The sequence below is a fragment of the Camelina sativa genome, chromosome 11 (genome assembly GCF_030686135.1).
Source record: "Camelina sativa cultivar CO46 ecotype springtype chromosome 11, ASM3068613v1".
Lineage (NCBI taxonomy): Eukaryota > Viridiplantae > Streptophyta > Magnoliopsida > Brassicales > Brassicaceae > Camelina > Camelina sativa.
In genome coordinates, this window is record NC_141890.1 from 47,416,542 (window position 1) to 47,437,259 (window position 20,718).

Below are 20,718 nucleotides of genomic sequence, written 5' to 3' on the forward strand. Positions count from 1 at the left end.
GATAGTAAACATATATTTATTCTTTTTGTTAGTTGGGTTTGGTCCATCATATCCATTGTTCTATAAATAGTTAAAGTTAAATGGTCGTTACTCTAGCGCCTAATTAAACAATTGTCTAGAAGCTTATTAGTTAGTAGGTTTATTTCAAAATTTTAACATAATTTTATTTTATTCAAATATATTAGTAGATGTCAAGAGGGTTATCGATAAATAGAATTTCCAATCGACTGGTTAAAATTGGAGTGTGTAGGTACTTTGATAAGCGTCTCTATGCGGCCAATTTTATAACGTTGGTCATATCTATATTCTTCAATTGAGTATATAAAAATAAAATATTTCCCATGAGAGTTCAGTTGTGTAAATTTTGTCTTTTTATTTTTTTAAGGTGTCTTTGTAATGGAGGACCCAAAAATTCTGAAGAGATTAGAGTGAAGTAAGCAGACAGATATGAGACTGAGTTACGTGGACGCCACCACTTCCTCTATGGCTACTCCACTAAGTAAGATTTTTTTCCCCTTCAATTCCTCTGGCTCGTGACTTGCGAAGGCACACGCACTTAACGATTAAGATAAAACCTTTTGGTCCCACACTTATCTTCCAAATTCTTTTTCCTTACATCATAACATGACTTCAGTATCCTATGATCTATACTATACTTAGTTTCGTTTTGTTTTGATTGCATTCCATTTTTCTCCACTCTCAATGTAACATTCGCCATGCATATATATATCTACATGCATGCGCTATGGGTTATAGATCTTTGATTTTAATTTCCTATTAAGTAAATCTTCTCAAGTATATATCTCTTTCCACAGGCATAATTTAATACATGTTAACCAAGTAGATTTAGCCCTAATTAATGATTGATTCTATTATGTCTATATACTTTGGCTAAGATTAACTAGTTCATGACTTAGTCATACACATGCACAAGTACGATAACAAGGTTAATGGTTTTCAACTCAAGTTTTACTTCTCACTTTCTCAGTTCTCAACATGCACTCGTTCCGTACGTGCGTATGTCTGTATTTGGATCTGGAAACAAAGCTAGTCACCGTAATTCTTCTCTACAAACTTCTTTTGGTTTGGCTCACCCGGTTTAGTCAATAATTCAGATGACCATTCCAACACAAATTTTATTTCTCGATCATCATGCACTCGTGACTCGTGTCGTGCGGTGAACATGCCTGATGGAGATATATATACGCAAACCTACTCTATCAATTTAAATTATTTACAGTGTGATTCATAGACTATGATTGAATATTTGAATCGCAGTGGAATAACTCAAAGCCCTTACTGAATTTTTTTTAACCAGAGACCACCATATTTAATAGTTTTTACGTATGAGTGAGCTAATGACTTTCTCTACAGATGAGGAGAAGCCTATACTTGTTAATTAAAGAGCATCGAGGACTCTGGATATTCTCCTTATCATTCTTCTCTCTTTAAAGTTACGTATGCCATGAATTATATGATCAAAGCCATCTCTGGGAATATATATTATTACATCAACAATATAATAATGCTCTTTATATTCAAAAAACAAATAATGCTACCACATTAGGAAAATCAAATACATATATCCCATTTGTTAGTCGGTTAGTTTAAGAGATAATATTTTTTATTACTCTACAACGACATCTTGAAACCTTGCTACCGCTAATTGTGAGACTATGTCTAGTCCTAATAGTATATTATTATATCTTCTTTTGAAATTCCACTAATTCACCATGAATAAATCCACCCCCACACATACCAAATTATCTTGGATAAATATCGCATTTGTTTAAATTAATATTATTTTTCGGGAGAATTGATTTAACCGGTCAACCCAATATGATTTTGATTAACATGTTTCTTAAATTCTAATCCACTCTTTTTTTTCCGACACCGACATGAAAAAAATAGAAATTTAAATTTAAATACTATTGTAATAACGACACTAAAGTAATTATTAGATTAATTCTTAGCTAAATACAATTCTTAATTTAATGTTTTTTAGAGAAAAATTAGTAGTAGTTGATCACGCCAACGTCACTTGCCATATTAGTAATAATAATTTATTTGGTCACTGAAATACATTAAGAAATTTTCTTTCTATTAATAAGTTATTTTGTCTTTGGAATTATCAATTAGAAAAAGGTGTAATCTAATTAAATGAACGAGTCAGTCACTACCTTTTAGCTCTCTTGATCAGGTGGGAGAGATAAGGCTTTCATCAGCCTTATTCTATACCGATCAGTTGATAAAGGCGCCTATAAGCGAATATTCAACTCTGTGTAAGCACTTTTTTTTTATTTTATAGTTTTTTTTTATCCGAAAGATATTAGATTAGGCCCATTTAAAGTAAAAGAAGCCCAATACTCTCATATCGGCTTGTTATAACGGGCCGATATTACCCAATTAAGTCTGATTAATTCAATGTTGTTGGATTAGTCTGATTTATATATTTTTTTTTTGTTTTCTGATGGAAAAAAAAAGAAATAGAACTGAATAATTCTGAAATAAAATTTGTGTCAAAATAAAATTACGGGATTAGATGCATCGAACTCAGTTGCTATGCAACACGTACACACAAAGACTTGGTGCGAAAGCTATGCATTTGTGTCTTTTAACTTTATAAGATCGATAGACCTTAGGCCATCTTTAACGGGAGAACATTATGGGTGTTCTAAGCCCAATAAAATGATAAATAAACTGAACAGTGGCCTTAGAACAAATTTTTGGGTTTTCAATTAGAACAGATTTTAGTCCAGTTCTATGATCATGTGGCAGTACGTGAATGGTTGAGTTTCTTTTGCAATTGAGACAATTTTTCATTTCTCTTCCTCTTCCAAATAGCATCTAGGTTTTCGAAGAGAAAGAGACAAAGCGGCGAAAGCTTCGATTTCTACATCTATCTTCGCCAACTAAGGTTAGTATTCCGGCCAAAAATGTTTCTGCTTTGCTCTCAGTTCTCTGTTATGTTGAGTTTGGAGTTAAGATTCCTGTCGCTGAAGGCTCTTTCTCTTATCTTAGGGTTGAATTAGGGGATTTTATAGCCTTTATTGCTGCTGGGAATATATTGCTTGAGGCTATTGTTGGTGCTGCTGGATTAGGAAGGTCATGGTCTTCGTATCTACCTAGTTTGGTCAAGAATAATTCTGATTATTTCCGGATTAAAGTCGATTCCTTTGCTAAAGGGTTTGATCTTCTTGATCTGGTTGCTGTTGATGTGCTTTTAGTTGCTAATGGTATTGCCATGAGTGGAACAAAGAGGACTTCTTTGGTTCCTTTTTTCCCTTACGGAGCCAAAGGTGTGGTTCAATCAGCTGCAGTTGTGTACTGGTCATACACTGGGTTTGATATGGTGTCGAACATGGCTGAGGAAACAGAGAAACCTTCCAGAGATATACCTATTGGTTTGGTTGGCTCGATGTCTATGATCACTGTGGTTTATTGTTTGACGGCTTTGGCTTTGACTATGATGGTGAAATACACTGAAATCGATGTGAATGCAGCTTATTCTGTTGCTTTTACTCAGATTGGGATGAAATGGGCAAAGTACTTGGTTGGTATATGCGCTTTAAAGGGAATGACCACAAGCCTGCTTGTTGGATCTCTAGGTCAAGCTCGGTACACCACTCAGATTGCTCGGTATCATATGATTCCTCCATGGTTTGCTTTGGTTCATCCTAAACAGGAACCCCTATCAATGCTTCTTCCATCGGAGTATCAGCGCTTTGGAACGCAGGCGTTAGAGGTTGGATAGCTTATGCTGTTATTGGAGTTATTTGGTTCATAGGCACTTTGGGATTGGCGTTGCTACCAAAATCCCGTGTTCCTAAGGTTTGGGGAGTCCCGCTTGTTCCATGGCTGCCATCGTTTTCAATCGCCATGAACCTTTTCCTTATCGGATCACTCGGATATGTAGCATTCTTGAGATTCATTATCTGTACCATGGTGATGCTAGTGTACTATTTGTTCGTTGGTCTTCATGCAACTTATGATGGAGCAAGCAAAGTTTGAGGAAGAGAGATGATATAAGAATCGATTACAACGCTTCAGTATGGTTGGTAAATTGTATAAACTTCCATGTTTTTTCTTATGTAACTTCAACATTCATGTATCAAATGTACAATAAAAATTGATTATTATATTATTAAATCTTATGATCTTAAACATGTTCTCCCAATAACCAATTTCTAAACTAATGATCTTATATTATTTTACAATAATTTTACTTTAAGAACACTCAAAATGTTTCCCCAATAAAGATGCCCTTACTAATTTGCTTTTGTTTTCCAGAGCTTTCCAAGCTCACATACCAATTCCAATAATAAACCCCCTTTTTGGACACAACCTCAGACAAAACCCACACGACTACATTTATAAAATTTTGATGTCTATTTAATTCAAAGACTTTGAACGCTGAATCTTCACTGAACTCACTACTCAGACGTGTATGTTAAATACGACCTGTCCATAAATAAAGTTGGTCAGTTTTATCATCCAACTTCCAACATTTTTAACCATACTGTTTTGTTTTTTTTTTACTATCTGCATTACTGTGTTTTTTCCTTTCTGTTGTAACAATTCAGACTCGAGAATCTCTTTAGTAGTAAACCAGCTTAAAAAATATATACATCTTACCATTTAAATAGGTTTTCACTTTTCTTTCTTGATTTATTAGCCCAATGACTCTGTTATACTATAACGATTGAGTAAAGAGCAAATATTTCGCTCCATTATAAGGGTCCCATTATAATTATGTTTCCAATATCTCTGTTTCCCTACGAAAATACGTTCTCGATCGGATTGGTATCTTGTTTGACACTTCATTTACTAGGAAACTCGTGTTTTGGGGGTTGGAGCAACAACAACAACAATAAATGGAAGAAAATAGAATGTCTTGGGTGTATCAAAACAGTCAAATGTGGATTGTTTGTAGTATTAAGTTTTTTTTTGTTTTTGTTTGGATAGTCCCCCACGTGAATATGGAAATGGAATGGGTGACTTATATTGTATTTGGCCGTTAAGTTGGACGACCGACCGCATTTTTGTCAGCTTTGATATTCGTCACTTCCCTTAAATATCACATATACACACACACACACACAATTTTTTTAAACCATTATCATGAAACTTGTTGTAAAATTTCCTACAACTAATTCAGTAATGCTTCCTATAATTTCTGTCAGATTAACTACATTAGCAACCAACTGTCATGAACCAAAAAGAATACATAACCAAAGCAAATAATGTTGAATTTCTAAATTGATGTCAAAATGGTTATATTGCTTTCTCTTAGAGTTCTGATTTTTTTTTTTTTTTGGGTCACATGATTACCATTTAGACCCATAAAATGTACTTATTATCCAAATTCATTGAAGAACAAATATGACAACAACAAATAAACAAGATGTGAAGCCAAAAAAACAAATGTGGGATGTTTGTGGTTTTATTAACAAGCGAACCTATTGATATCTCTCAGTCATAGCAGGAGAGCCGTCGGATAGAGTGGAAGAGAGTATCTGGACTTTTATGAGCGTATCTATGTTCCAGTCACCGTATACAATTACATTTTGCAGGTGATGTGATCAACATCTCAAATTTGATCTCAACCGTTCATCACAAAATCTCCTCAAGGGACCACATTTTATCGAGTGTGTCCGTGAATGTCATGACAAAGTAAAGCAAAAATAAAAGTCAAACTATAACCCTTTTTTCCTGAGACTAAAGACTATAATCATTATTTAAATGAAAAGAGAATCAATAATTTCGAAAGAACAAAAGAAGGTTTGAATTTTATGTTGTCATGTCTTGGATTGAAGTCACTGAGACCCGCCCAAAAAAAAAAAAATCATTCGTGGTGAATGATGTTAAGTTAACATCATTACATGTGTTTAAGAGTGCTTCAAATCTCTGCCTACCGTTTCTTTTCTTCCATCCGTTATACATTTTTGGGTTCTAATCACAGCTTTATTAACCTAAGTAATGTGACACATGGCAAAGGCCCCCGCGTAAATCAAGTCTTTGAAACGGACAACACATTTAAAATCATTGGTTTCATACTTATGTAGTCAAAGTTAGGTATGAAGAGGAGGACTCTAGGTGGACTCGTTTTAGTCAACTTGATCACCATTTTTTATAGTAGTCTTCTTACTCGTTTCATTTATTGTACGTATAAAAACGCTCTAAACAACGCCGCACTTGACTCGATGTATTGTTGTACTACTACTATAAATGATTTAGATTAGTTTGGTTTATTCATATCAAACACTTTTAATCCGATAGCCAGTAAAAATAACTTTTTATTCTTTTGTGTTTTAAGTCTCTGACAAATACGCAAAATGGGTATTTAAGTACAAACATTATAATTCGTATTACTATATGTAACTTAGAAGCTTTATAAACCGACAGGACCGATTTCAAATGGAACAGAAGCTCATATAATCGTTAGTTGATGATCTTCTGATCCAAATACAATTTATGAAAAACACAAACTTCCAACTGACTTACACAAAAGATACACCCAAAAAAAAAAAAAAAAAACGTAAGTTACACCAAAATAGCATTCATTTTGAATTATTCTAGTGGATATTCAAAAGTATAGTCTAGTTCCAAAAAGAAAAACGAATATCTAAATGAAAAAAAAAAACTAAATAAGAATCTCTAGCTCTCTGTACCAGTCTTAGTATAATTTTCAAATTTGAAAACATACTCCTTAAATAAGTCACAAAATAATTGAATTAGACAATTATAGTCATGGTAGAATTAAAATAAAATTGACTTTGGGAAAATGCTTTTCTACTGGCGCAAGAAAGAGCCGATAAAATGGTTTATATCAGAAAAGCCAGAAGAGAGAGAGATTGAGAGCAAAGTTTCATTTGTTGTGTAGCCCTTTGTCTCTCGCATCCCATTTTTCAAAAATCTCTCTCACTCACTCACTCTCTCACTATCTCTCTCCCCCTCTCTTCTTCATTTACTTTCTATAAATCCAAACTCATAAACAAAAGATTTTGTCTTTCCATCAACATCACTCTCTCATAACTCCCCCTCCCCCCCTAAAAGACTCTCACTTTTAACTCCTCCTTCACTTCGTGTTCTTCGTCTTTCTTTTCACTTTTTTTTTTATCCCACAAGCAAAGAAACAAAACAAGATGAGTTCAAGAGTGTTCAGAGGAACAACAACAACAACAGATAACAACTATTTGGTCCCCAGGAGATCCAAAGACCAACAACAAGACACCAGTCCAGACCGTAACCGAATCTGGTCGGAGCCTCGTCATAAACCAATCGTTAACCGGAAAGTCCCAGTCGTCTATTACCTCTGCCGTAATGGTCAGCTTGACCATCCTCATTTCATGGAAGTCACTCTCTCTTCCCACGATGGTCTCTATCTCAAAGGTACTTTCAATCAACCCTTTTGTAAAAAAAATTACACCTTTTCTTGATCCATAACTTGCAAAAAAAAAAAAAAAACGGGTTTAAATCATTTTTGTTCAAGAAAGTAGCTTTTTGAGTTCAAAAGGTTTTCAAACTCTCTCTTCTCTTTGGCTTTTTCCTCTTTATTACTATTACTACAAGAACATAACAGTGCCAAAAAAAGCGGCAAGTTTTCGAATTGTATAGCTTTCAAAATAATAAAGTTGTAAACTTTAATTTGGTTTCTTACTTCAAATACTCAGATGTGATAAACCGCTTGAATGATCTTAGAGGGAAGGGCATGGCAAGTCTCTACTCTTGGTCTTCTAAACGGTAAACGACTCTAAACTTCCACCGTCGGATCTATAAAGCTTCTTCCTTTAACATTCTCTAACATTTTGTTATTAACTTTTTCACAGGAGCTACAAAAATGGATTCGTCTGGCACGATTTATCAGAGGACGACTTCATCTTCCCAGTACAAGGTCAAGAGTACGTTCTCAAAGGCTCTGAGGTTCTTGATTCTTCTTGTCTTATCTCAAACCCAAGAAGCCTCCTCGAAACCACGTCCTTCAGGGATCCGAGATCTCTTAACCCGGATAAAAACTCCGGCGATGATATCCCGGCGGCGATAAACCGCCGGAGAAACCAGTCTTGGAGCTCCATCGATCTCAGCGAGTACAAGGTCTACAGAGCAACCGAGTCGAGCGCCGAGTCAACTCAAAGACTCGCTGCTGACGCTTCTACTCAGACAGACGATCGACGGCGGCGTAGAAAACCGGCGAAAGAAGAGGTGGAGGAAGTGAAGAGCCCGGCGAGTTACGAGAACCAGAGCACAGAGCTGAGCAGAGACGAGATATCACCTCCACCGTCGGATTCGAGTCCCGAGACTTTAGAGAATCTGATCAAAGCAGATGGACGGCTGATATTGCGTCCTAACGAAAGCAGCACTGATCATCGGACGGTGGAGAGTTTATCAAGCGGGAGGATGAGAGCTTCTGCTGTGTTGATGCAGCTTATATCGTGCGGTACGATGTCGTTTAAAGAATGTGGACCCGTTTTGTTGAAAGATCAAGGGCTGTCGATGACTGGGCGTAGCGGGTGTACTGTAACAAAAGAAGCAGGTGATAATAATAGTAATAGTAGTGTGGAGAGGGTAGAGAAGGAATTAAAAAGTTTTGGAAGGGTGCAATTGGAAGATAAGGAGTATTTTAGCGGCAGTTTGATTGAGACCAAGAAGGAAGAACTCGTTCCTGCTTTGAAAAGATCTTCGTCTTACAATGCTGACAGGTAATAGAAAAAACATCAAGCAGTTCGTTGTCTCTTTATGTGAAACGGCACGTAGTTCTGTTTTCACTTTTTTTTTTAATGAATTTTCCCGTACGTACGTGGTAAATAATTGGTTATGGCGTGAGTTGATTGAAGAGCTGAAAATGGTAAAGTTTGTACAAGTACATTTTGGGGCGTCTTTCAAAACGTCTCTTCGTTTTAGAATAAGTTTTTTTAAGAAACATGAACTGAAAAGGTTGTAATAATTGATATTTTGGTCATTTTATTAGGAGCAAGGATGGGACCAACGACGGAGAAGGACGAGGATGAAGCGGTTCGAGCTAAGTGTATCCCGAGGAAACCAAAGTCGGTGGCTGTAAGGAACAATGGTGGGCAGCAGTAATGAAACGGCACGAATGTCTTTGATGAGAAGGAAGCTAGACGGCACGTCTAACAAGCTTAGTTTGGGTTCGAATAACAAAGAATAGGGAATGATGAGTTGTAGTAACTTGTAAGCATTGTGAATTGTGTAGGTAACTATATAAAATTCCCTTTGCATGCTAAAAATTAAAAGTAAACAAGATGGGTGCATATATTTATATATATAATTGTTGTAGTTTGAGCATAGGTGTCTTTTTAGGTCAAATTTAAATCTGATTTTCTTTCATAACCCAATGTTACCTTATACTCTCTCGTTTCGAAATCTAACATATACTCTTTTACCGTATATCTTCAAAATATAAGAGGTTTTGAGTGAAAGCACGTAAATTAAGAAATAACTATTTTTAAAAAAATTATATAAAACAAATAATAAAAAAATATAAAAGTAATTTAAAAATTAATTAAAAGTTGAAAATATCTTATATTATAAAACAAAAAAAACCTCTAAAATATCTTATATTATGAAACGGAGAGAATATATATAACCGGGAATCTCAATTATAAATTTCAGTTAGTTTTGACAATTTTTTCATTCTTTTGATGTTTCCCATTTGACAGCTCCTTTCACTTCAAAATAATATGCTAAATGATTATCGGAAGCTTCCTTTACTTTGGGAGTATTACTGTAGTAGTAATTATACATTAATCTTGTAGATACTTCTGATGTTAATTAAAAAGAAATGTTCTGACCAAATAGCAAATACATTAACAACATTTTTTTTTTTAATAGATTTGTAGTAATTGTGAATGTTGGGTTGAGTTTTCTTGGGTTGAATCTAACTAGATGTAAAAGATTTTAGAAAATTGTAGCAGTTACCAAACAGTGTTTCTAGGATAATATGCCAGAAGTTTTTCTGTGGTATCAATGTTAAGCTAAAAGTGATTAAGTACAACTAACTATTTGATTCATAGATATAGCTAATTTTGCAGTAAAGAAACCATTGGGCTCGATTTTGTTGAGTATTCCTATATTATACTACAAATTGACTTAGTTTGGCGTGATTTGTTTAGAGAAGTAAATTTATGTTACTGGAAATCACATCGAAAACATTATATTATATTCGAAATAAATGCCATTGAAATGTGGTAAAGTGATATTTATTCTTGAAAGTATAAATAGCTTAGAGTCAAATGTTGGGGTAGTGCCTTGAGATTACAAATCTAAAATTCAGAAAGAAAACAAAGTCTCCATGCCTTTAACTTTGGCCTATTTGTCCTTTTTGGGCGTCAAATTCAATTTTCTATAGCACGTACACAATATAATTTTAAATAATCGTACCAAAAGAAATTTCAATAACCAACAACAATGTTGTCTTTTGACTTTGAAAACTTAGAAGTTTCCACTTACCCATTTCTAGAAGTGTTAAATAGCACTGTTATTCAAAGTCTTCTCATTTAGTACATCATAAACTTCTATGCAAAAGAAGACATACATTATACAAATTCACACGATATGCATTTATTAGTGTGGACATCCAATATGCTACTGCTTATTAGATGAACCGTATTATCACGCATCCAAACACAAAGACAAAAATAACACACTTAGGGTGAATCTTGGTTTATAACCAACACACTAAATGTCGAATTCGAGTTAGAAACTCATCAAGGTTAAGACAACAATGAAAAAGTTTAGGTTGACCAAAAAAAGGAAAAAGGTTAGACCAAATTCAAAATAAAAACACTGTATATATTGAAGGCTAAAACACTTTAATATGGAGTCTATCAAAGGCTCAGTCTGATTGTCGTACATTCAAGAGTAAATAAAGATAATAATCATATAAATAACATAGATAAGATCTTGCAGTAGGTGACTGACTTCATTGAAGTGAATTCACATTTTGGTAAAAAGAGTTGCGTGTACACATTGTACTTACACAGTTCACAGTTTTATATTTATTTTTTTATACACTGTTACTTACATTTTATCTACAGTTTTACTGGAAAAAAAACCGGTATCGGGAGGTAATTATAGACTCACATGGAACACGATATGAGATACCAACTCGAGAGCTACTGGCTTTAACCACTAGTAACAACGATGGACTCTCAGGATCGAGCAAGTCCTGTAAATTTCGAAATTTATACTCGATATAATCAGATTCACATACTAAAAAGATGTTTGTATGAGCTTTTTCGAATTCGACAATTATATTTAACGAGAAGAATTGAAAAAATATAAATACAAGCTAGGAAGAACACATAAATACAAGCTAGGAAGAATTGAAAAAATATAAATACATGTCAAGATTATTTCAACCATTATTTCACCTTTACTACAGACAACTTAATGTCCCCTAACTTAACCTGAGCACTAAAACAAACCTACCCAAACTCCGGTTTTCAAACGAATATTAACATGGTAAATTTAGCAAAACCGGTTATTTGGCCCAGTTATGACCTAGACCGAAGTATGAACAACTTGATGAGACTACCGACTGGACTAGCTTGTTAAACCAACCACAAATAGACCAAACCTAGTCACATTTTTGTTAAGAGCGGTCTTGGATCATTGAAACAAACGCCTCGGACCATGTCTGTTTAACTGAGCTAGAGACATCTGATCCGCTCACTTTCGCAGTAAACATGTTTCCGCCTGGACCAGTAAGTACCCATTTAACTTTCTTCGGTGGGTTTGGGTCGATAACTTCCTTTAGAAATCTGGTATCATTCCGGTTCACCGCAAGCTGAAAAATGTGTTATATAAGAAACCACCATCACACCATTACAACCTTGTCAACCTCTTAAATGATGTAAAAGCTTAAAACCAAACTTTGTTTATCTGTAAGCTTAGAAAACTTACAGCAAGCTGGTTAGAAACCGAGTCAACTGCACCATTCCCGACTGCTAGCAAGTATCTCTCAACGGCTGCCATGGAACGGAACTTATTCCCCGTTTCTGGCTCAATATAAGACTGCAAATAACAGTATTAACGGTTTTGAAAATCTTGAACACAAAACAAACATACATAACCAGAGTATCAGATGTATACCCTGTCTATTTGAGTGGAACTTTTTCGTGGTTTCTCCTCAATGATCCATCCATCAGGTAATCTGAAATCTTTGGAATGGCTACGGCGATACTGTAAAAGCATAAGCTGCTGATCTGTATGGTTCCCGGATTCTTTTAAGTATCTCTCAACAGAAACAAGAGAACGGAAACGCTTTCTTGTTTTCCACTCAACATAATACTGCAAAAAGAACAATACTAACTGGTTTAGCAAGAGACTCAACCCTAAAAACCACCAAAATCATTCTAGTTTTATTAGGTACATGTTACACATTCTGTTCCGAGTAACATATAATGCATAGGGTCTCTACACAAGTACCTTATCAATACAATGAGAGTTTTTCCTCGGAACCTCTTCAACAGACCATCCTCTAGGCAATCGAAAACCCTTGGATGCATATTCAACGTTACGATGATCCTGCAAAAGGCATAACTCTCACTGGTTTCAAGTATTTGATCCAAGAATAAACATATATGCTTGTGCAATTTGAAATCAAGATCAAGGGACCTGTATGGTTATGGATCGTCCATAAACCCTTGTCCTATCCTGGAAGAAGGTGTTTGCTCGAGTCAAGCGTCTATCACTTACTTCTCCAGCCAAATGTCTGTGAACAGCTTCTAAAGATGAAAACTTTCTACCAGTCCCTGGCTCAATAAAGTACTGCCCACAATACCCAAAATAAGGAAAGATTAGATTTTTCCAGAAGATAACTCTAAGATCTATCCTCTAAAGCAACAGCCAAAAGCTCTGTGACAACAAAATCACTAATTTGATCCAAACATTACACTTTGGTCATACATATCCACTCCACAAAAGACTTGACAAGTCTAAATCTTTCACATTGTTGCGAAATCTAGAGAAAGAAAAAACAACTCAAATTTCACATTTACCGTATCGGCACTGCTGCTTCGGGTAGACCGCGGCCGATTCACGACGGTCCAACCAGGCAAAATCTTGCCGCGATACGAAATAGTGTTCACGATCTGCAGCTGGCCTTCGTCAGGCGAGGGTGAGGATGAGGAGGATCTCGTCTGCATCGTTTCGTTACCGGGTTTAACCCACAGAAAAAAACCCGAGACGAGACTGAGGTTCTAGTTCTGGTCAAGTCCAAGCACAAGCCAAGCCAAGCCACGCCCACACTTTTTATTTCTCTGTCACTGCTTTCACGTAACGACACGCAAAAAGCACACTTGGCAATCCTAATTCATCTCTTTACATAAACTCTGTAATTAGAAGATGATTAACGAATTAGCAAAGTTTATCGCGTGCATTACTCAAAGTAAAATATATAAAAATAATCAAAAGTTTTTGGATTACTACTTTTAAAAGGTTTTTTCGGTAATAAATTAAATATTGTTGATAGTTTTTTATTAACATAAAAAATAATGAAGTTTTTACTTTTAACAACAACTACAGTATATTATAAGCTTGTAAGTAAATTATTACTATCATCTAACTAAAGTATAATAATGCGTGTAAGTCAATTAATTATTTTTTTTTATTTTTTGTGAACATATTAATTAATTTGGCGAACCAAACTTATAAATTTGATTTGATAGAAGAAGAGTGAAAAAAACTAGCTTGAAAGTTGGACGACGATGGGAATCCTAACGTAATGATGGGAATCAGTCCACGTCAGCTCTCCAAAGACGTAGCCAGAACCAGAAGGCTTCACTGACTTGGGACGCAGTGTCATTTGAAACATCTTCACCTCCCCAGTTTTGTTGAAATTGAGTTGTTTGGGCTCCACGTCGACGCTTACTCCAAGTGGCTCTCGGAAATGAGCATTGTAAGTAGCAGGCGGTCCAACGTTCTTGAGTTTGCGGGTTACGGTGATAGTGTCCGTTAGGTGTGGGATAGTGATCGAAGGGTAGTTGAAGTCGAGAAGATTGGCTCCTTGGCGGCACATGTACTGTTTGTCCTCGGCAAAGAGTTGAACTACGGTGTTGTTGTATCCAACTGCGCAGAGGAAGTCCAAGTAGTCTCCAGTGGTGAGATCGTAGACAAGACCAGGATGAGCGGCTTTATTTGGTTGGACATGGCCTGAGCCGTAGCTGAAGGGATTTGCTTTCTTGAAGGATTCATCAACCATGGGCTTTCGTCTGTTGTCTCTGGTTCTTGAAGTGGTCATGATAGCAGAGCGGATAGCAGCAGGACTCCATTGAGGGTGAAGTGTCTTCAAGAGACCAACAATACCGGAGATGTGAGGACAAGACATAGAAGTCCCTGATTCGGTGTTGTAGGGAGTTCTGCGATGGTCAGAGTCTAAGTCCGTAGGGCTTGTGGCTTCCGTGAAGGCGGCTATGATGTTGACACCAGGTGCAGTGATGTCAGGCTTGAGGATCCCTGGTGTGACGGAGTTTGGTCCTCTAGAAGAGAAAGAGGCCATGAAAGGAGCAGGCTTTATGTTCAGCGCACTAGTTGGTGCTTTTATGTAACCTTTGGGATCTTTCGTGGAATTTAGGTACTTAAACACAGCTTCACCATCCTTGTAGTCAATTTGAGAAGCAGGTAGAACATGAGCGTCTGAGATGATTTCGTTTCCACTCGCCTTGTCGTTGCATAGAATCATACCCACAGCCCCCGCAGCGGCCGCTTGCTGTCCCTTCTCCACTCGTGCGTTGTCTCCTCTAAGACACACTAAGATCTTCCCTTTCACCTTCTCCGGGTCTAGGCTACCTTTCTTGCATAGCAATCTATGTATTCAACATTTAGTTAATTAGTACATACTTACATTAAACATTCCCAAAAAATAAATATAGCTTTTAGCCTTTTACTTACGCATCCGTCGCACTTCCATTGACCACTTTACCTTCTGCAGCACTGATAAGGCTGTACATCTTATCTTCGGGCAAAGGCTTTGAGAGGCTTGTTCCCTGCGTTCAAATTTAGTTACTTGTACCACAAGAAAGAAAAGAACAAAAAGTTTTTAAAAGTAAAGATCAAACCTTAAAGCTTTGGCCGTTGTTCAGCGCAACAAAGGCTTGAAACTCCCGATCCATGGAGCTAGCTCCAACTGTAATAATCCATGGTGCAACGTTTGAGACAGTTCCAGGCTTAGGACCAGAATTTCCAGCAGAGGCCACAAACGTCACACCATTTTTGACGGCTTGGAAGGATCCAATGGCTATTCCATCGATCATGTAATCTCCGGCGTCTCCTCCCACTGAAGCCGAGATAACATCCACACCATCGTCGATTGCAGCCTCAATCGCTGCCAAAATATCAGCATCAAAGCACTCCGCGCCATTCACAGGCGGCCAGCACACTTTGTAAGCAGCAATTCTAGCTTTAGGAGAGCCGCCGCTGGCTGTGCCGTTCCCGATGCCAAACACATTAGCTCCGGGAACAAAGTTACCGGCCGCCGTGGAAAGAGTGTGGCTACCGTGACCATCGTGGTCGCGAGAGGTTTCAAAGGAGGCGTTGGAGGGAAGGCCTGTGTAGGCTAAGTAACCTTTGTTAAAGTACCTTGCCCCGATGAGCTTCCTGATTACATGTGATGAATCAATAACATATCATTTTGCGTGAATATTTCTATAAACAATTAAGTTAAGATGAGAGCTGAACCTGTTACAAGGAACATCCTTATGGCATTTGCCTTTCCACCTAGCCGGAACAGCTCCATACCCTTCATCGCTGAAGCTTTTTGATTCAGGCCACACACCTTCATCAAAAAGTTGAAATATTTAAACACTGAGAAAGGTCCATGACTTGAATATGATCATTATTCATAACTCTGATGAATCATAACATCATGAAATGGAACGGAACAAATAAATTCAAACTTTTTTTGGGAATTAGTACCTGTGTCCAAGTTAGCGATGATTGTGTCCTCTCCATATCCTGCTTTATTCCACAGTGAAGACTTGTGAACAACACCATTTTTCTCAAGGAGCATGAACTTCCATGAATGAGTGGTATGCAGTTTTCTTCCTTTGTTTAAGAATACAGAGACTACATCAGGGTGCTCTGCATATAAAATATGTTTAAAATTTCGTTAGCTGATGAAACCAAAAGGAACTGAGAAGCCTATGTAAAAATATAAGGACTGATGATATCTCACTGGCGATTTCTGCAGCTTCAGTTTCGTCAAGAACCGCGGCGAAGCCATTGATATGTCTCTTGTATGAGTAAAAGATTGCTTCTTGTGCATTTTGATGGCTGGAAGATAGTTATTTATTGTAATGTACTACTACAAATCTCAGACTAAACAGGCTAGTAAATTCGCAATTCATGCAGTAAACGAGTACAATAATACTTTTAAACATAGACTTGCCTCGCCTAACCAATGTGCGTACCCCAAAAATCCTCATTTTCATGTATCTCTTTATACGTACGTCTAGTTGATTTTGTGCCTCTATATTCGAGTCTGGTTTCAAGACATGGTTACTAACACAATTTGATTTTTTTTTTTATCAAAGATACATAAACAAAAATTAAGTGTCATTAACCTAAAACCATATCAGATGATCCGAAATACTTCCCGGTTAACTTTTTGATCCAATTTTTAAAACATTGATTTAGTACATTCATAAAGAGAGGTACATAGGGGTCATGATACCTTCCCACGAAAGATGCGAGAAAAGTGCGATGTGAGTGAGCAACACCATCAAGATGGACTGAAGCGAGTTGAGTAGGATAGGCGTGAGATCCAAAGTACACTATGTACGACTGTTCAATTATAAAATGTTAATTAAACAAGTGCATAACGATCGTGATAGCAAATAGAGTTACATAGAAAGAAAGAGAGGACCTTTTTAAGAGCAAATGCAGGAGAGGCAATGAGAGTGACGAAGAGAAGAAGAGATAAACTTTGGAAGCTCATTGTGTGAGAGTATTGAGTACTCAGATATCTTCTCATCATTCTTATGTACAAATACCCACAAATCTCTCTCCCTAGCTATATTTGGTAAATGGACCGAATCACGAATAATCTCAACTTCCTATTAAAGTTAGTTGAGTGATTTCAGCATAACTCTATTATCTCTTCCATTCCACTGTCATTATCTAACTAAGAAAGAAAGAAAAAAGGGTAAGAGGATCTTCGTTCCATATTTATTTCCCTATTTTTTTGGAATTACTTTCCATAAGATTTTTTCTTCATTCTGTGTAAACAAATCAATTTTATTTATACAGTATAACAACGTACATTGATTAAAACAATTAAAGGAATTTACTGTTTTCATTTTATGTTTTAGTACTTTATCAGAAGAAAAATTCGTAACGAAATAATATAATTTGATTATTCAAACTTAATTAGTATAAACAACATAATTAAGATGTAACTTTTCCCTACATTTTTAACCCTTTGAAAGAGAGGTTGGTTGAACCTATTAGGCTATTTACATGTGATTAGCTAGACAGCCAGAGGTGGGTAACCACACCTCAGACCTGACTACAAGCCTCATGTCAAATTTGCATTACTATTAAATCCCGAGAATCAAATGTATTGGTAGATGACTGGTTTAGTCATTTTAATCAAATTCTTCAGCTTTTGTTGAGTTTCATAATATATTTTTGCATTAATTCTCGCCGTGGAAATCTCATCTAATATAAAAGACGATTCTAGCCAATTCTCCCCAAGGGAAGTGCAATTTGGTTCATCTCAGTCTCAGATGCTTATTTATTTTTATTTTTTTTAAATATGTCAAGTAATAAAATAAGAAAACAGGACAAAAAATTGTTTTGCTTGGTTGTATATACAGTACTCTAGAAGTATGCACAAAATAAATATATTTCTTTGGCGTACAAGGCAAAATGGAAACTGATAGAGAGAGTCAAATATTAAAAAACAAAACACAAGTCGATCCTATATGGCTTTCCATTTCATACTTTGGTTGGTAATCCTATAAACCGAACAATCAATCATATACATATACTTGTCCAATTATGTAGACAATTATTGACTTGAATTATCTAATGAAAGTTTATGAAATTTACAAATTCAGTAGTTGAGAGAGTGTGAAAACAAGAATCTTAAGGTATATATAAACTACTAGAAGAGAGTTTTATACTATAACGAAGATTGCTTCCGCGTGGAAAAGGCACTAAAAAGTGCCACGAGTCACTATCTCTTTTTATGTTTTACTAATATCGCTTCTACTTGCTTCCCACGTTTCCATCAAGCTTCCGTACATATCTTCTTGTTAATTTGAATGATCCACCACGCGATTCTTTTCAAACGCGTAGGTTTCACGTTTTTGGTGTTGTCATGCCTTCGCTGGGGTTGGGCTAGATGGCTCATTGCTGACGACAGTTTTTGACAGAACATTCTTAAAAGAACTGCTATTTTCTAACAAACAAAACACACCAACAGAGTAGGTAGTTCACTTTCTAGAATACATTTCTGACCAAAATTTTTAAAATCTTTAAAAAAATAAATTATAAAAATACAAGCTCTTGTGGACCAAAAAGAAAGGAAAAAAAAAAACGAACCGACATACCACATAACCAAAACCAAGCCATATGTTTATTTTTTTAATATATGTTTGAAACTCATAAAAGTGACACACTAAATTAGCTTGTTCAATATCAAGAACAGGAAATTAGTAAAAATAGCTAATATCAAAACATTCAAATAAATTCAAGAAGCATTTCAAAATATAACAGAGTCAGATAATTTTGTTGTATCTAGAAACCGTTGGTCATCTTAAAACTATTCTCTAGAAGACGGCTGAGTAAAATCACGCGCCGCGCGTTGTGAATAAAATCAACTCATCAAACTTGAGAGAGTTTATTTGTTGACGTCAACTCAAAAGAGTTTAGTTTTTTTTTTATTTTCTGATGTGTAAGTGTAATCCCAAAATAAAAATATATCTATATTATAAATTACAAAATAAAAGTGTTTTCGAGAAAACACGAGGAAGATTCTCAACCAACCGAAACGACTCTTTCGTTTAATTTTTTTTTATTTATTTTTTGTAGTTTAGTCTCCAAAACTACGCGGTGTCGCAAATCGCGACCACATAACACGCATCTTCCTTGATTACCCCTTATCTTTCCACGCAATTGCGTTAATACCACACTCTTCGCTGCCACTTCCTTACCCACCAAGTCACAAGGCTATTTTCGTCATCCTTCACACGTCTTCAGTCCACAAACTCGGTATCTATAAATACTTCCCAAACACAACACAACTCAACTACTATCACACACACAAAAACTCAAAACACACAACACACACAACACACAAGATAGATATTATTATTTCATCTTATCAAAACATCATCATCCGAAGAGAAAATGGTTGCGACATCGGAAGAGATTAAGTCGACGGTGGATGTCACGGCTGCGAATTGTCTGATGCTATTGTCAAGAGTTGGACAAGAAAACGTTGACGGTGGTGGAGATCAAAAACGCGTTTTCACATGTAAAACGTGTTTGAAGGAGTTCCATTCGTTTCAAGCCTTGGGAGGTCACCGTGCGAGTCACAAGAAGCCTAACAACAACAACAACGAGACCTTGTCGTCGTCTGGTTTGGTTAAGAAGGCTAAAACCACATCTCATCCTTGTCCCATATGTGGAGTTGAGTTTCCGATGGGGCAAGCTTTGGGAGGGCACATGAGGAGACACAGGAACGAGAGTGGCGCTGCAGGCGCGTTGGTTACACGCGCTTTATTGCCGGAGCCGACGGTTACGACGTTGAAGAAATCTAGCAGTGGGAAGAGAGTGGCTTGCTTGGATCTCAGTTTAGGGATGGTTGAGAATTTGAATCTGAAGCTGGAGCTTGGAAGAACAGTTTATTGATTGATTTTTTTTTATTCTCATAATGTTCTGAAAATATTATTTTTCTATATCATTCTTTGAATTTTTCTTAATATTTTAGGATTATACATACATCTGCAGATTTAGGAAACTTTCATAGGGATGTGTAATATAATTTTGTTTCTGTAAAAATATATTGTTCTTATTATAGCATTGGAGATTTGTATATCTTACTTGATTAGCATTTCCCATTTTGGTGAAAAATATCTCTTTGATCTCTCTTTTTTATTGTGGCCGACGTGAAAATATCCTATTCTATTTTTATTTTTTATTTTGGGATTAATTATCAATTATTATGCTGTAACAACAATCCGAGATATAGATACTTGATCTCCATTTTGTACAAAACCGACTCGGAAAGTATACAAATATACAACTGATATAGTGAAAAATCAAAATTTGAAACATCAGAAGTGGATGTTTTGAGAGTGTTATTTGTGATCTTATCATTATCAACTTTTTCTGTACAAATCAGACAAAAATATTCAACGTGATCGGTCGAATAACCAACATGATCTAACAACACCACCATATCTATACGGGTCTCTCTTCACTCTTTTACTTTTGCTTGTGTCAAAGCAACGATCATCCTATGCAGGGAAGAAGCAAAGCTCCTTGAGTTTCTCGCGGTTTGCCAAACCAAAATGCTCCAGTAAAGAAGAAGGCAGGAGTCCTAAAGCCAAACATGGCAATTTTTGTCAGTAGTATGCATCTCTTTCACACAAGTCAGTTGGAATAGCGTGTTGAATGAGACTATTCACTCAATTGTTAACTATCTCCTCTACCATATAAGTAAAGCCCACGTTGTCTTTAGTCTATGATAGG

At 36.2% G+C, this 20,718-nt stretch overlaps 4 protein-coding genes and 1 pseudogene across 5 annotated transcripts; 3 read left to right on the forward strand and 2 right to left on the reverse strand.

Annotated features, from left to right (window-relative positions):
- Positions 1-925: 925 nt before the first annotated feature.
- LOC104729003 (cationic amino acid transporter 8, vacuolar pseudogene) lies at positions 926-4,011 on the forward strand (annotated as a pseudogene).
- A 2,786-nt stretch (positions 4,012-6,797) lies between these two features.
- On the forward strand, positions 6,798-9,245 carry LOC104726573 (protein SOSEKI 5-like). 2 transcript variants are annotated; one of them, XM_087474546.1, is made up of 4 exons: positions 6,798-7,392; positions 7,674-7,743; positions 7,830-8,699; positions 8,969-9,245. In XM_087474546.1, the coding sequence occupies exons 1-4, from the start codon at positions 7,146-7,148 to the stop codon at positions 9,006-9,008; spliced, it is 1,227 nt and encodes a 408-aa protein (XP_087330672.1). In that variant the 5' UTR covers positions 6,798-7,145; the 3' UTR covers positions 9,009-9,245. The 2 variants fall into 2 exon arrangements, with proteins under 2 accessions (XP_087330672.1, XP_019088127.1); XM_019232582.2 differs by lacking the exon at positions 8,969-9,245 and having other exon boundaries at positions 6,845-7,392; positions 7,830-8,703.
- A 2,006-nt stretch (positions 9,246-11,251) lies between these two features.
- LOC104726574 (methyl-CpG-binding domain-containing protein 7-like) lies at positions 11,252-13,353 on the reverse strand. Its single transcript, XM_010445458.3, has 6 exons — positions 13,020-13,353; positions 12,637-12,789; positions 12,448-12,546; positions 12,112-12,309; positions 11,923-12,033; positions 11,252-11,806 (listed from the first exon to the last, which is right to left on the reverse strand). The coding sequence occupies exons 1-6, from the start codon at positions 13,164-13,166 to the stop codon at positions 11,612-11,614; spliced, it is 903 nt and encodes a 300-aa protein (XP_010443760.1). The 5' UTR covers positions 13,167-13,353; the 3' UTR covers positions 11,252-11,611.
- A 246-nt stretch (positions 13,354-13,599) lies between these two features.
- Positions 13,600-17,231, reverse strand: LOC104726575 (subtilisin-like protease SBT5.4). Its single transcript, XM_010445459.2, has 8 exons — positions 16,883-17,231; positions 16,691-16,800; positions 16,193-16,290; positions 15,934-16,098; positions 15,697-15,793; positions 15,078-15,615; positions 14,911-15,005; positions 13,600-14,825 (listed from the first exon to the last, which is right to left on the reverse strand). Exons 1-8 carry the CDS (start codon positions 16,991-16,993, stop codon positions 13,706-13,708), a joined length of 2,334 nt encoding a protein of 777 aa, XP_010443761.1. The 5' UTR covers positions 16,994-17,231; the 3' UTR covers positions 13,600-13,705.
- A 1,947-nt stretch (positions 17,232-19,178) lies between these two features.
- LOC104726576 (zinc finger protein ZAT12) lies at positions 19,179-20,097 on the forward strand. Its single transcript, XM_010445460.2, has one exon. The coding sequence runs from the start codon at positions 19,372-19,374 to the stop codon at positions 19,873-19,875; it is 504 nt and encodes a 167-aa protein (XP_010443762.1). The 5' UTR covers positions 19,179-19,371; the 3' UTR covers positions 19,876-20,097.
- Positions 20,098-20,718: the final 621 nt, after the last annotated feature.